This window comes from Oncorhynchus gorbuscha, linkage group LG02 (genome assembly GCF_021184085.1).
Source record: "Oncorhynchus gorbuscha isolate QuinsamMale2020 ecotype Even-year linkage group LG02, OgorEven_v1.0, whole genome shotgun sequence".
NCBI classification, from domain to species: Eukaryota; Metazoa; Chordata; class Actinopteri; order Salmoniformes; family Salmonidae; genus Oncorhynchus; species Oncorhynchus gorbuscha.
The window spans coordinates 63234189-63250929 of record NC_060174.1 but is presented as its reverse complement, the minus strand read 5'-3'; the positions used below and the strand labels follow the sequence as shown (position 1 = coordinate 63250929).

Genomic DNA, 16741 nt, shown 5'->3' with positions numbered 1-16741 from the left:
ATTTCCCTGAAGGCAGTGTTCCAAAACAGTGGTAGCTTGAATATAAAATGCACAACATTTGTAGCCTCACGTTTGTGTAAAATGTTATGGAATTACATTCACTGAACTCTCCCCCTATCAGAAGTGTCTAGGCCTGTTTGTTCAATCTCCCTCATTTGTATTTTTCCTCAAGCGACGTGCTGCTCCTTGCCACAGACTGGGTGAATCTTCTTAGCCAGCTCTGCTGTCAGTCAAGCACCAGATGGTTCTCTGGGTTATGGCAAATTATGGGATGGAGTTCAAGCCAAACCTGTCCACATGTCCTTGATAAATGACAGTTGACCATAAACAACCATAGGCCTCTGTCAAGTACAGTAGGTTCAGAGTAAATGTTTGCCATAAGAAGTGACAAAAGTAACGGCAGAAGTCAAAGAACAAGTCCAACATTTATTTATTCAATAAGAGGAAACTAAATCCAGGTACTATTCCTAACCACAGAATGGGACTACATTTCGTAATAGGCTGCATTAATTAATTTCAAATGGGTAACAATGTTAACAGTAACAAAAAAGACTGGAATGTTAAAAACAAACTGGACAGAAATGTTTATACTAAAACAGCCCTCCTCTGGGAAGACTACAAGGGGACAACAATCCTCCATCAGATAAGGTCTGTTTCTTTATCCATCTTTCTCTGAAAGAGAACAAAATCAGTGTACATTTTCAATGCATTATCTATGTTAACCCATTACCAAGAACAGCTAAAACAGATCCAAGTCTAATTTTTCCAAATGGTCGAGATACCACAAGCACAGGTGATACTAGCTTTAAATAAACAAGGTTTCCCTTGAAATTGATGAATATTTGACAATTAACATTTAACAGTGAAGCCTAGGGAATGTTGAGAATGTGTTCTTGCCTCCAAGGTGAACTCTTTTTTTTTTTTTTTTACAAAAACACCACACCAAAGTATGATTCATAAGACTGACACTTGTCATAGTTGAGAATTACCTTAAGGTTCAGATAATGTTCCTCACTGCTACAGTGGACTGATTTGGCTGTTTCCTCATTGTTGTAGAAGATGTTGCACAGCTTGCAGAAGAATCCAGTCCTTGGCACCAGATAATCTAACCCTGCAAGTAAAAGGAGAGAGAAAGGGTTGTTATCACAATATGGCACTAAAAGCTCTTAAGCAGATCCCTGTCACACCTGATAATAAAAATAGGAAGCCACACAAACATAAGTCAGTTTTTCTAGCATCTTACCAACAGGGTTGTCAGGTTGATAAGGACCCAGAGGTTCCTCCTGCTTCTTCTTCTTCTCCCCCTCCACCTGCTGCTTCTCCCCCTCCACCTGCTGCTTCTCCTCCTCCACCTGCTGCTTCTCCTCCTCCACCTGCTGCTTCTCCTCCTCCACCTGCTGCTTCTCCTCCTCCACCTGCTGCTTCTCCTCCTCCACCTGCTGCTTCTCCTCCTCCACCTGCTGCTTCTCCTCCTCCACCTGCTGCTTCTCCTCCTCCACCTGCTGCTTCTCCTCCTCCACCTGCTGCTTCTCTTGCTGCTGCTTCTCTTGCTGCTGCTTCTCTTGCTGCTGCTTCTCCTCTCCCTCTGAGAGAGCTTCCACACCACTGGTTTCCTCATCCTCAGGGTCCCCACAGACCCCCTCACTGTCAGACACAGGGCTCTGGACATCCTGGCCATACAAAAACAACCATGTATTTTTACTAATTTCTTCTACTTAGCCTGAGAGACCAACACCAACTGATTACTTATTGAATAACCAGTAACTGTAAAAGGATTGTTCACGGACATGCCAAAATTAAATACATAAATATTCAGCAAGCATTTAACTAACAAGGCAATATTTCACCTTGTTTAAATTAAGGAAACAAAAACATAGCAATAACCATCTTTCACCTCTGGATAATGGCTTTTGGTTGACTGGCCATTAGTCTTTTCATCTCCATGATGATCTCTTGATCTTCTGTCTTTCTGACTGGACAACCACAGCTCATATTTGACTGGAGGCTTCCTGTAATCAGGAGGGCAGAATATGTCATGGAGTACTATATCATGAAAGTATACTTAGACACAGCCCTCATACAGTCCAGTTGAACCATAGATCAAAACATTCTTTATCAGATTATTCTTTGGCTGTATATTCTTCCAATAAATTCCAATCAATTGAACTGGCAGTGGACATAGAATGCAGTATCCAGTCTTCAAATTCCATTTAGTCTAACTATCATTTCTATCGTCTACTCTACTGCATATACTTAGGGACATTAAAATTATTTACCAGTATATTAGGGAGTCTCCCTTTTTGCACAAACTGACCCTTAACAGGGTCCCGTAGAACTTGTGTGGACGTTGGAAGTACTTCACCATTTTCTGAGCGGCTTCCACGCTCTCCAACTGGATATAACACTGAAAGAAAATAAAAAACATCCATGTGAAAGTCCTTCATGAATAGAAAAACAAAATGGGCAGGTGAAACTTTACCTTGCCATGACGCCAGTTCAAATTATAGCCAGTGATTTTCCCGAAAGGTTGGGCAAGTCGTAAAAGAGAGACGTCAGAGTACTTCTGGAGTGGAAGCATACAAATGTAGATGGATCTCCCACTAGGACTCTATATTGACAGAAACAAAGTCACATTACACAAATATTGACTAGGTCTGTAGTTTAGTTTATAATACAGTGCATTTGGCAAGTATTCAGACCCCTTTACTTTCCAAATTTTGTTATGTTACAGCCTTACTCTAAAACACCCCCCCCCCCTCAATCTATACACCATACCCCATAATGGACAAAGCAAAAACAGGTTTGCAATTTTATTAAATATAAACTGAAATACATTTTTTACTTAATTATTCAGACCCTTTGCTATGAGACTCAAATTTGATCTCAGGTGCATCCTGTTTCCATTGCTCATTCTTGAGATGTTTATTCAACTTGATTTGAATTTACCACAGGTGGACTCCATTGATTGGACATGATTTGGAAAGGCACTCACCGGTTTAGATAAGGTCCCACTGTTGACTGTGCATATCAGAGCAAAAACCAAGCTGAGGTTGAAGGAATTGTCTGGTGAACTCCGAGACAGGATTGTGTCGACACACAGATCTGGACAAGTGTACCAAAACATTTCTGAAGCATCCCAAGAAGGTCCCCAAGAACACAGTGGCCTTAATCATTCTTCAATGGAAGAAGTTTGGAACCACCAAGACTCTTCCTAGAGCTGGCCGCCAAGCCAAACTGAGCAATTCGGGGAGAAGGGTCTTGGTCAGGGAGGTGACCAAGACCTCTGGAGATGGGAAAACCTTCCAGAAGGACAACCATCTCTGCAGCACTCCACCAATCATGCCTTTATGGTAGTGTGGCCAGATTGAAGCCACTCCTCAGAAAGAGGCACATGAGAGATAGCATGGTTTGCAAAAAAACAACTAAATGATTCTCAGTCCAGATGAAATCAAGATTGAACTCTTTGGCCTGAATTCCAAGTGTCACATCTGGAGGAACCCCTACAGTGAAGCATGGTGGTGGCAGATTCATGCTAGTGGGATGTTTTTCAGCAGCAGGGACTAGGAGACTAGTCACAATCGAGGGAAAGATGAATGGAGCAAAGTACAGAGAGAGACTTGATGAAAATCTGCTCCAGAGCGCTCAGGACCTCAGACTGGGGTGAAGGTTCACCTTCCAACAGGACAACGACCCTAAGCACACACACACAGCCAAGACAAAGTAGGAGTGGTTTCAGGCCAAGTCTCTGAATGTCCTTGAGTGGCCCAGTCAGAGCACGGACTTGAACCCGATCGAACAGCTCTGTGCAGCGACGCTCCACATCCAACCTGACAGAGCTTGAGAGGATCTGATGAGGAGAATGGGAGAAACTCCCCAAATACAGGTGTGCCTAGCTTGTAGCATCACACCCAAGAAGACTTGAGGCTGTAATCACTGCCAAAGGTGCTTCAACAAAGTACTCAGTAAAGGGTCTGAATACATAAGTAAATGTGACCTCTTTTTTTGTTTAAATTCGTTTTTAAAAATCTAAAAAACAGTTTTTGCTTTGTCATTGTGTGTTGTACTTGAGGGGGAAAAAACAATTGAATCAATTTTAGTAAAAGACTGCAACGTAGCAAAATGTTGAAAAGTCAATGGGTCTGAATACTTTTGACTGCACCTCAATTATTTCATCAGATGCATAACGCATACTACACCATTTAGCAGACACCAAACCCACCTCCAACTCTTTCCGTGAAAAGCACATGCTAACATTAACATGTTTCCTCAACAACTGTCCGTTTCCTTTGTAGAATTTCACCATTTCACGTACTTCCTCGGTAGTTTCAAGCTCTAACCATGCCTGAAAATATAGAAAAAGCTATATCATAAAAACAAAGACAGCAAACGTTTGCACAAATCAGGGGTTGAGTAAATAAACTCCTTCCTGTATGCCGAACTACATGAATGTCAAATTATTCACAACTGTTGCTTTGACAACATTTCCATCCCATGAAGAAAACTAGATAAGTACCATACAAAATAAAACACTGATCCCCCAAAATAACATATCTGCAAGTAACATAATTATGAACATACCTCCTGTCTGAGGAAGGATATGGAATGGTTTACAACTTTCACGTTTGCCCGCTCTGCCAGTTTCAATAGGGCCACCTCCACATTTCCATAGCCCTTTCTAATTGGGCTAATTTGTACAACTTTTCCATCCTGTAGAAAACGATTTTAACCAACTGTCAATAAAAACAACTTTTCTACACGTTTGACACATTCCAACTACTCGATATGGAGGAATACCAACCCATGACGCATCCTTTGACTCTGCAAATAAAAACAAAAAGTAATTATTAATATAAATTATCTGGAGATTATCCACACAGGCTAGACAACTGTAATAATTGTTTTTGTCCATTGCTGCCAAGTAAGAATGTTTTGCATCATTCATTGCTTACCCAGCGGCGTGTCCCCTCCAGTACTGTCGTCAAGTTCATCCAATGTAACGAAGTCATCCATATTCTCAGGGAAATCCATGTCATCCATATTGTCCTGTTGGAAATAAGTCCACAACATCAATAAGTTAAAGAATTTGAGTTAAGGTCCACAGTGCTGCACCAAAACCATTACGAATCTCACAAATATGTGAGGTTGCAATGGGAAACTGTCAAAAGCATTTCAAACACTGAACATAAGTATGCAAAACTGTATTCAATAGTACTGAAGTATGATAAAGATCCATGTCACAAAGCTAGGAAGTGAACTCTGTGGCTGCACTTTTACAAATGACATTGACAGCTTAAATATCCAGTTATTCAAACCTCTTGGTCAGGCCAGGTTTTAACCATGCTAAGGCTGAACAAATAAGCATGTCTAATTGATCAAATCGAATTGTATTTGTCACATGTGCCAAACACAAGTGTAGACCTAACCTTGAAATGCTTACTTACAATCCCTTAACCAACAATGCAGTTCAACAATGTTTGGCTGACTTGAGCGATTAAGCGCCTGTTCTGGATAACTACGGTCAGTCTAGGTTTTCTGGAAACAATTGGAGCTTGTACAGAGATGGCTCTATAACCTTTGATATTAAACCATGGAACGTAAAGAGATCCTTCAAAGCTGATCTCCATCTGATTTGTAGGGCACTCATAAAACTGATGGAATTAATAGCCCCTGAGCAAATCACATAGCCTACATACAGTGCCTTCAGAAAGTATTCACACCCCTAGACTTTATCCATTGTTGTGTTAGCCTGAATTTAAAACGGATTACATTTAGAGTGTGTCACTGGCCTACACAAAATACCCATGTCAAAGTGAAATTATGGTTTTAGACATTATTACAAATAAAATGTTTTAAAAGCTGAAAATGTCTTGTGTCCAATAAGTATTTAACATTTTTGTTAATGGCAAGCCTAAAGTTCAGGAGTAGAATTGTGCCTAACATGTCAAATAACTTGCATGGACTTTTTTTTAATGACATTTACATTTAAGTCATTTAGCAGACGCTCTTATCCAGAGCGACTTACACGACCCCATCTCTGCACGCCACACATGAAGATAATTGTAAGGTCTCTCAGTCGAGCAGTGAATTATTAACCAAGACCAGGGATGTCATCCAATGCCTCGCAAATAAGGGCACCAATTGGTAGGTGGGTAAAAAAAAAGTTTTAAAAATCTGACATTGAATATCCCTTTGAGCATGGTGAAGTTATTAATTACACTTGAGTATCAATACACCCAGTCTAACTCAGTGGAAGGAAATAGCTCAGAGATTTCACTATGGAATATTGGTGACAAAAACCGTTAGTGTTTAATTGCTGTGATTGGAGACAACTGAGGATGGATCAACAACATTGTAGTTACTCCACAATACTAACCTAAATGACAGTGAAAATAAGGAAGCCTGTACAGAATAAAAATATTCTAAAACATTAATCCTGTTTGCAATAAGGCAAAGTAATTAACTGAGGACCACGTCATATTTTCAAGCATGGTGGTGGAGGCATCATGTTACGAGTATCCTTGCCAAGGTCTAGGGAGTTAATTAAGGATAAAAAGGCACTGCTTATAGCTAAGCACAGGCAAAATCCAAGAGGAAAACCTGGTTCAGTCTGCTTTCCAACAGACGGGGAGAAATTCACCTTTCAGCAGGACAATACCCTAAAACACAAGGCCAAATCTACACTGGAGTTGCTTACCAAGACAAAATGGAATGTTCCTGAGTGGCCTAGTTACAGTTTTTACTTAAATCTGCTTGAAACTCTATGGCAAGTCTTGAAAATGTCTGGCTAGCCATGATCAACAAACAACTTGCCAGAGCTTAAATAATTATGTGCCAATATTGTACAATCCAGGTGTGAAAATCTGAGAGACTTATCCAGAAAAGTGATTCTAACAGACTCAGGGGTGTGAATACTTATGTAAATTAGATATGTATTTAATTTTTAAACAAAATTGCAAACATGTTTTCACTTTGTCATAATGCGTATTGTGTGTAGATGTGTGAGACTAAGTAATACATTTTAAATTCAGACTAACAACAAAATGTGGAATAGTTTAAGGTGCATGAATACTTTCTGAAGGCACTGTAAGTAGCAGGCTATGGTATCAAGCAAACTCAATATTCCAACAAGCCACGAGACAAACCGGGCATTGCTGACATGAGTCACAGAAAACATCTTGACTGTTTGTCTAGATTGACGAGGTTCAATCTGAAGTGTCAGATACATTTTACTTGCCACTGAAACTTCTGCCAGATTTCAGTGGTTCTAGGCAATAGATGGCCACATCTGTTTCAACTGATCAGTGGAGGATCTCAATCAACCAAACTACATTCTCAGGAATGCTCCCAGAACTTCAACCAAGTTGAAGAGTTGAAGCACACATGCTTTAAGAAGCCATTGCTAGGAACCCACATCTTGGTTACTTGACAAACTTATTTTCAATTCTGGGAACAATATGCCTTTTGTTGGTTCCGGTCACAAATATGAATGACAAGAATTTCTTACATCTTCTTGAAAGCTCTCCTGTTCCACCATGTTCTCCATTGAGACGTCAGCATCACACAGAGCTGGATCGTCGGCGGCCTTGATGTCACAATCCTCCAAGGTATCGTCTGCCAAAAGTTCTGAGATTTCGGGTTCCCCCTTATCTTTAGAATCAGCCACCAGAGAGGCACTTTTAGAAGGAGCAGGGTCTTTAGTATCAACACCAGCTCCATTCTGGTCATCAAACAAGCTTTGTTTAGCTTCCACCTGGATAATCTCTTCGTCCAGATCTTTGTTTTCCAAATCAACGTCCTTCTCCTTGACCACCTCCTCGATGTCTTGCTTGACCACTTCCTTGACCTCTGAGGTGCTTTGTTGACCTTCTCCTTGTTCCATCACTTTCTCAGCAGGTTGTTTGCCTGTACTGGGTTTCTCTGTGTTTGTGGAGTTTGAGGTCTTGCTAGTCTCCTCACTCTTGTGTCTGCTGCTGCGGCCTTTACTGGAATCTGCTCTTCTGGATGTGGTGGAGTCAGGACTTTCTCTACAAGGCAAAAACCATTGAGGTAAACTTCCCTGAGACATACTTCCTGATGAGTCCCACAGGAAAATCGGTCTGGCCGCAATAGCCCCAGTTGAAGGACTCTTACTTACCTCAGGCGTTTCAGTGACAAGTATACTTTGACACTCTTTCCACTGATCTTTAGGGGGTTGGAGTGGTAGTACTTCACCATAATGTCAGCATCCTTCCAATCTACCATCTCAATCAGGGCCTGCAGATGAATAAGGGAGAATGCATTAGACGAAGCTAAATATGGTGCTGCATAATGAAGGTTTTGGAGTAAATTGTTTTAATAATTGTTGTCTATTTGAAATCACCAGAGATTTGCAGAATATGATTGACCACACTTTAATTCCATATTGCCCGAACCTTACCTGATCACTTGAAAATGTTGAATGCCGCACATCCCCAAACATCTTGGCGAGATCAAGAATCTCAGATTCTCTTTCCTTCCCAGGAGGTAGGCGGGAAAAACAAACCACTGTATTGGTAGCTTGTTTGGTCGGCCGTTTTTCTGTTGGTTCATCCAACCTTGGCGGCTAAAGGAAAAAACAAGCTCATACTGCGATCTCTGATTAAGAACACAGAATCTCAAACTTTTAAGAGGCAGATGCACTTACATGAATACTGCACACCATAGGTGACAAGTACAGATTCAACTTATATCCCTTCACGAAAGCTTGCTTTTCACTGAAGTGATTCACCATATTGACTGCCTCTTTGTGAGAACCAAACTCCAGGAATCCCTGTAACAAACAAATACAACAGTAAATCATCCAAAACATTCAACTACAGATTTTGAGAGAGAATGTTAAAGCTGCAAAATTTAACTTTTTGGGCAACCCAACCAAATGCACATAGAAATGAGATATATCTGTGTCATTCTCATTGAAAGCAAGTCTAAGAAGCAGTAGATATAGGGCACATAGAACATTTCTATGCTTCCTTGGTTTAAGTTTGCTCTTTTACCTTTGGTTTTGGACACCAGCTTCAAATAGCTGAAAAGACAATAGCTGTGTTTTGAATACTCATACTAATTGCACTATTTGTGACGTGAATTGAGAATATAGTATGCTTATTGGTCATAGCATGGATATAGTTAGTATACCAAAAGTTCCCGGATGTTGTACTAACTTCGACAAAATCCAAAGTATACAAGCAGTGTACACTATCTCTGTGCTTTTAGGGCTGTTAATGCAAATATGCAGCTAAAGGCGAAGCTAGAGTGACTGAGGATGGAAGATGGCGGAAACTGAGTAGAGTGAAGCTAATAGTACAGAAAGTAAGAATGAGTGGGTTAGTGGCGAAGAAAAAGGGAAACAAGAGTAGCAAAGCTATGTTGGAAAACAGGAACCACTAGACTCGTTTTTTGGTCCGAGTCAGGGTTTTGGATCAATGCTACTTGGGAAATCCGTTTAAGTCTCCAGGAAAATCTGGAATGTGTTGGAGAAAAATCTGGAGTCGGTGAGTCGCAAGAAGAAGCGTGTTTTAAGATATCGGAGTAGAATATTTCCTGCATGGATTTTTGTAGCAGGGCGCCTTTCAAGGTTATTATTTCTGGGGTGGCACAAAACATAAAGGCAGAGGACATAACTGAATACATAGATGGAATAGTTGGTCCACGTCGCCTGACCTGTATGGTGGACGGAGAAAAGAAACAGACTTCATCCATGCTACTGTTCTTTGATGAAGAGTCTCTCCTATCTCAAATAAAGTTAGGATTCATGAGATGCCCTGTAAGAGATTTTGTGCACAAGACCCTTCAGTTTCACAAATGTAAAAGATTTGGTCACGTGTCAAGCGTGTGCAGAAGGGAAGAATATTGTATGCCATTTGGCACGTGACAAAAAAAAATTGATCCGACTCTCGTCTGCGTGTGCCAGAGCGCAGAATAACTGATGAACGCTCAACACCCATCAGTAAACGTCAGCAAAAAAAATAAAAATATTTAAAAAAGATACAATTAGTTACAATTAGTTAATTTTAGTATACTGTAAACGAATGCTATCATTTCAGTTGTGCGTACCAGCGCTTCGCCTGTCTACCGGAAGTTGATGCTATTGCTATGCAACCTCTTGCTAGCTTGTTAGCATAACAAATGACTAGCTAGACATTTTACTGCCTTGTTCAGGGGCAGAACGACAGATTTGTACCATGTCAGCTCGGGGATTCGAAATTGCAACCTTTCGGTTACTAGCCCAAGGCTCTAACCACTAGGCTACCCTGCCGCCCTGTACTATGCACTCATTAAGTATGTAGCATACAGTAGGTTAGTATTGGTATTAGAACTGCAAATATTTTTGGTTATTGAAAATAAATGTTTCACAGAGGTTTAGATGGTACAATGATTCTCTACACTATACTTAATTGTTGTCACAAACACTGAAATTAGGTGAACTATTGATTTTAGCAACCAGGAAATGGCAGAGCAAATTTGTTTATTACTTGGTTTTTATCATCAATTTGTGTAACTTACCTTGCAGGGGAACACCAGATGTTTTACAACCGTGCCGAATGGCTTGGCCAAAGTCATCAAGTCTTCAACACAAACAGAGCCATGGGGAAATTTTGTGACCACCACCTTCGTGCCAGCCTGAAGCAAAATGGAATTACATTCAAGCATGCAGCTTTAAGCAAATAAACATATGTGAATTAAAAATGCTCCATTTATAAGAGAATATTGTCATAAAAGGGGCATCATTACCCTGGGTTTCAAATAGTGTCTTTCTGATGCAGACTTCTGGGTGGTTGAAATAGCATCTCTACTTGGAATGGAGTTGGACCTGGAAGATAACGTAAACAGTGCAAAGTAAGAAGAGGAACAGCTAATGGTTTTACATGACATGCCTGTTTTCAACGTAAAGCTTAATTTCATGTTTTCCCTAACATTTCCTTCCGAGCATCATGTTTTTTCCAATCTGGATATCTGTAAAGAAACAAAAAAAAGAAAAAACAAATTGAAATAAAACCATGTTATAGAAAATATCTCAATTGATTTTGTGACCTTTTATAGTAAATTTTCTAAATGTTTTACTTTGCATGAAAACACTTACAGACGCGAGAGTTCTTGACAGCCCTCCGCATGTCGTAATCCATTGAGATGTTCCTTCCATGTCTGTGAAAAAAACAACAAACATATTAAGCTAAATTTACTGCCATTGTGAAAGGTTGAGTGTTCTGATTAAAAATATATATAAACAGTCCAACAGCAAGAGTTTTGAAGTATAACAAAGCTTACCTTATTAGAATTCAACATGCATAAGCATAGAGAGCATGTGTGTGGGTAAACCTTGGGCACAACTCCATGAAAATCATCCACTTGATAGGAGAAAGGAATCTTTTGCTGGCTGTCGGATGGTTTTTCCATTGAGGGCCTAGTGTGACGGGAACCTCTCCTTGCCTCAGTCCGCTCTGGTCGACTGTGAATCTCCTCTCTCCTATAATCAGTGTCACAGTGGCTGTTTGACCTGCGAGGTACAGCAGGGGGACTGTCCTGTTTGCTAAGGTCTCCATCATCTGTATCCTCCTGACAGCCGTCTCCCTTTGGGGAGGCCTCTCCCTGCTCCTCTTGCTTGGCTCGACTGGCCTTCAGTTTCATTATCAGATAAGGCAACGTCTCCACACTGATCTCATTCTCTGGAATCTGGGCCAGAGCATCCACGTCTTCTGGAGAGAGCCCCAGAGTGGCATATAAGTTCATAGTGCTCGTTGCACCATCACCAGATCCTTGGTGTGCAGAGCTGTGACCCTCACTGTCCTCCATCCTCAAACTGTCAGGGCACAGAGAAGTTTATTCTGAAATTGGGGGAAAATGGTGTTCAGTCATTTCAACTGATGTAACATAAACATGTCTAAGGCAACCTATATACTAGGCAGTGTCAGAGGAAGGGCCCAAAAAAAGTGTCAAAGACTCCAGTCACCCAAGTCATAGACTTCTCTTTGCTACCGCAGGGTAATGGAGCACTAAGTATATGTTCAAAAGGCTCCTTATCAGCTTCTACCCCAAGCTATAAGACTACTGAACAATTAATCAAATGGCCACCCTGTTTTTACACTGTTGCTACTCGCTTTTTAATATCTATGCATAGTCACGTACCCCAACCTACATGTACAAACTCGACCAAACTGTCGCACATTGACTCAGTTACGGTAGCCCCGATATATAACCTGGTTATTGTTATGTAATTTTATTGTGTTACTTTTTTTGCTTTAGTAAATATTTTTACTATTTCTTAATTATTAAACTGCATGGTTAGTTAACGGCTTGTAAGTAAGCATTTCACGGTAAGGTCTACACACCTGTTGTATTCGGCGCACGTGACAAGTATCATTTGATATGATGTCTAAATCAATGTTTTATTTTTTATTATATCTTTTTTGTATAATTTTTATTTAACCGTTATTTTACTAGGCAAGTCTGATAAGAACAAATTATTATTTACAATGACGGCCTACCACGGCCAAACAGTGATACAGCCTGGTATAAAGTGTAGGCCCTAAAGAGCCTTGGGAAGGATGTCTCCTTCGACGAATGTGTATCTGAAAAACTACCATCTTTAATCATTCAATAGTTAACTAGATGTCAATTGATGTCCCACACAGAAAGAATAATGTCTACCAGCCCAGAACAACGTAGATTCAAGCTAACGTTAGCTACTGTAGCTAGTTACATCGAATGGGCCTTTGCCGAAGGCCTCGACAGCCAGTTGTTATTAACTAGCTACCTACGCATCTTTAGCTCTGAAAAACGAAGCCCAATATCTACTCACCCGGGATGAATAAAGATTATCTATCAAGTATGCCCCATGTAGCTATAAAGTAAGTGCATTATTGTTAGCTAGCAGCACGCAACGCTGGAGAATGCTGCCTAGCCGCCCACAGCCAGGAAACTAGCAAGCAAGAAGCTAACCATAGCTTTCTAGCAAGATAGTTTCGGGGCGAAAGTTTATGCATCCAGTTCAACTACCACATGAAATACAAATGGTGAATGATGTAAAATATACCTTTTAAGAAGTCCCCTTTCAGGTATTTCGTAAAATTTTGTGGCTAACGTTACAGTCTGGACAAAGATATGTGTAACTAATCCTTCTACCAGCGACTCGTCAGTGACATAAAAAAAAGTACTTCCCTATCATGGCATTTAGAAAATGTTCATAATAAAAGTCCACCCATGTATTTATTCAATATTTTTTTTAAATAATTGTCTAAACATGAACTATGATTAATATTTAAGTGACATTGCATTAAATGTTTTTTTTGTGTTGTTTTTTTTTCAAAGTGAAATACATGTCCTCATTGCAATACACTGTATATGAAATACCTACTTGACTTATAGAGAAAAAAGTATACTATGTGCCAATGTAAAAGTGGGGTTGGGAATACTCAGTGGCGTCAGTAGAATCTACATATGGTGTAATTTCTAAATACATAGCAACACTATACTTCACCTACTCCATAGCCCTGAATGCAATAAACTGTAGGCCTATAAATGACATATTGGCTCATTTAAAAAAATGTAATTAACCTTATTTAACTAGGCAAGTCAGTTAAGAACAAATTATTATTTACATTGACGGCCTACCCATCATTTTTCTTATAGAGAGAAATGGCGATGTAAAAGCAAGGTACTTATGAAGCCTAATTCCTCCTGTAAGTCACTCTTGATTAGAGTGTCTGCTAAATGACGAAAATGTTTTATTTTTTATCAAACAGACTTGCTAGTTTAGCAAACCATCAGTACTTTGGAATGCCAAAAAGATAATCAAGGACAACAACCACCCGAGCCACTGCCTGTTCACCCCGCTGCTATCCAAAAAGGGGAGGTCAGTACACGTACATCAAAGCTGGGGCCGAGAGACTAAAAAATAGCTTATATCTCCAGGTCATCAGACTTTTTAACAGCCATCACTAACACAGAAAGGCTGCTGCCTACATACAGACTTGAAATAATTTGTCACTCTAACAAATGGATCACTAGTCACTTTATTAATGCCACTTTAACAATGATGTTTACATATCTTGCGTTACTCATCCCATATGTATATACTGTATTTTATACCATCTATTGCATCTTGCCTATTCTGCTTGGTCATTGCTCATCCATATATTTACAGTGGGGCAAAAAAGTATTTAGTCAGCCACCAATTGTGCAAGTTCTCCACTTAAAAAGATGAGAGAGGCCTGTAATTTTCATCATAGGTACACTTCAACTATGACAGACAAAATGAGGGAAAAAAATCCAGAAAATTACATTGTAGGATTTTTTAATGAATTTATTTGCAAATTATGGTGGAAAATAAGTATTTGGTCAATAACAAAAGTTTATCTCAATACTTTGTTATATACCCTTTGTTGGCAATGACTGAGGTCAAATGTTTTCTGTAAGTCTTCACAAGGTTTTCACACACTGTTGCTGGAATTTTGGCCCATTCCTCCATGCAGATCTCCTCTAGAGCAGTGATGTTTTGGGGCTGTTGCTGGGCAACATGGACTTTCAACTCCCTCCAAAGATTGTCTATGGGGTTGAGATCTGGAGACTGGCTAGGCCACTCCAGGACCTTGAAATGCTTCTATACGAAGCCACTCCTTCGTTGCCCGGGCAGTGTGTTTGGGATCATTGTCATGCTGAAAGACCCAGCCACGTTTCATCTTCAATGCCCTTGCTGATGGAAGGAGGTTTTCACTCAAAATCTCACTATACATGGCCCCATTCATTCTTTCCTTTACACGGATCAGTCGTCCTGGTCCCTTTGCAGAAAAACAGCCCCAAAGCATGATGTTTCCACCCCCATGCTTCACAGTAGGTATGGTGTTCTTTGGATGCAACTCAGCATTCTTTGTCCTCCAAACACGACGAGTTGAGTTTTTACCAAAAAGTTAAATTTTGGTTTCATCTGACCATATGACATTCTCCCAATCTTCTTCTGGATCATCCAAATGCTCTCTAACAAACTTCAGATGGGCCTGGACATGTACTGGCTTAAGCAGGAGGACACGTCTGGCATTGCAGGATTTGAGTCCCTGGCGGCGTAGTGTGTTACTGATGGTAGGCTTTGTTACTTTGGTCCCAGCTCTCTGCAGGTCATTCACTAGGTCCCCCCGTGTGGTTCTGGGATTTTTGCTCACCGTTCTTGTGATCATTTTGACCCCACGGGGTGAGATCTTACGTGGAGCGCCAGATTGAGGGAGATTATCAGTGGTCTTGTATGTCTTCCATTTCCTAATAATTGCTCCCACAGTTGATTTCTTCAAACCAAGCTGCTTACCTATTGCAGATTCAGTCTTCCCAGCCTGGTGCAGGTCTACAATTTTGTTTCTCGTGTTCTTTGACAGCTCTTTGGTCTTGGCCATAGTGGAGTTTAGAGTGTGACTGTTTGAGGTTGTGGGCAGGTGTCTTTTATACTGATAACAAGTTCAAACAGGTGCCATTAATACAGGTAATGAGTGGAGGACAGAGGAGCCTCTTAAAGAAGAAGTTACAGGTCTGTGAGAGCCAGAAATCTTGCTTGTTTGTAGGTGACCAAATACTTATTTTCCACCATAATTTGCAAATAAATTCATTAAAAATCTTACAATGTGATTTTCTGGATTTCTTTTCTAATTTTGTCTGTCATAGTTGAAGTGTACCTATGATGAAAATTACAGGCCTCTCTCATCTTTTTAAGTGGGAGAACTTGCACAATTGGTGGCTGACTAAATACTTTTTTTGCCCCACTGTATACGCACCAATTCTAATTCCATCCCTTTACTTAGAATTGTGTGCATTAGGTATTTGTTGTGGAATTGTTAGATTACTTGCTAGATATTTCTGCACTTTCGGAATTAGAAGCACAAGCATTTCGCTACACTCGCAATAACATCTGCTAACCGTGTGTATGTGACCAATAAAATGTGATTTGATTCCTAGCTTGCTATTATGCTAATCAAATTCAACAATGCCAATAATGTTTTCAATTCAACTTTTGCCTTCAAAAGCGTCTCAAACGTAGAAAATGTAAGAATGAACTATATCCATTGATTTCTACCATGCTTATATACCGTGCGGTCTAGAATGCCCTTCACAACAACAACTATTCAACACATGCGATAAATGGTGTTCTAAACTGGGTTGTTCAAGCCCTGAATGCTGATTGGCTGAAAGCCGTGGTATATCAGACCGTATACCATGGGTATGACAACAACAAAAAACTATTTACTGGTCTAATTACCTTGGTAACCAGTTTATAATAGCAATAAGGCACCTCGTAGGATTGTGGTATATGCCCAATATACCACGGCTAAGGGCTGTATCCAGGCACTCCGCATTGTGTCGTCCCCAGCCACGGACTGGTTTCGTCCCCAGCCACGGACTGGTTTCTCCTCTACCGTCTGGCTGGCGGTACAGGAGCATTGGGACTCGGACCAACAGGCTCAAAACAGCTTCTGTCCTCAAGCACTGAGACATTTCAACAGCTAGGCGATTGCTGGCCACACTCACCCACAGTGTATCTGCACTGATTATCTGCATTGACTAAATGCCACTCACAGGTCTCTAGACAGACACTCACACACACCTACACTGACAGTCCTGCACACACACACACGCATGTAAAAACACATGCAAGTACACACACACGGACGAACACACACACTGACACCCACACACATACATACATACATACACACACACCCACACACCACTTATACTGCTGCTATATTAA

At 40.4% G+C, this 16741-nt stretch overlaps 1 protein-coding gene across 1 annotated transcript; it reads right to left on the bottom strand.

Annotated features, from left to right (window-relative positions):
* Positions 1–406: 406 nt before the first annotated feature.
* On the bottom strand, positions 407–13176 carry LOC123990487 (matrin-3-like). Its single transcript, XM_046291040.1, has 21 exons — positions 13046–13176; positions 11281–11837; positions 11096–11157; positions 10930–10968; positions 10747–10825; positions 10519–10635; positions 8663–8788; positions 8417–8581; positions 8135–8253; positions 7505–8024; positions 4950–5043; positions 4799–4818; positions 4579–4707; positions 4220–4342; positions 2480–2608; positions 2277–2404; positions 1895–2009; positions 1473–1670; positions 1244–1406; positions 990–1111; positions 407–672 (listed from the first exon to the last, which is right to left on the bottom strand). Exons 2-21 carry the CDS (start codon positions 11803–11805, stop codon positions 640–642), a joined length of 3006 nt encoding a protein of 1001 aa, XP_046146996.1. The 5' UTR covers positions 11806–11837; positions 13046–13176; the 3' UTR covers positions 407–639.
* Between the last annotated feature and the right edge of the window lie 3565 nt (positions 13177–16741).

What these genes read in the sequence shown, in the direction of transcription:
- LOC123990487 (XM_046291040.1), bottom strand. Translation starts at nt 11,805, where the DNA reads ATGGAGGACAGTGAGGGTCACAGCTCTGCACACCAAGGATCTGGTGAT. An exon ending in AGGAGAGCTTTCAAGAAGAT is followed by an intron (nt 5,044 to 7,504) that starts GTAAGAAATTCT and finishes TATTTCCAACAG; the next exon opens with GACAATATGGATGACATGGA. An exon ending in TATCCTTCCTCAGACAGGAG is followed by an intron (nt 4,343 to 4,578) that starts GTATGTTCATAA and finishes CTATATTTTCAG; the next exon opens with GCATGGTTAGAGCTTGAAAC.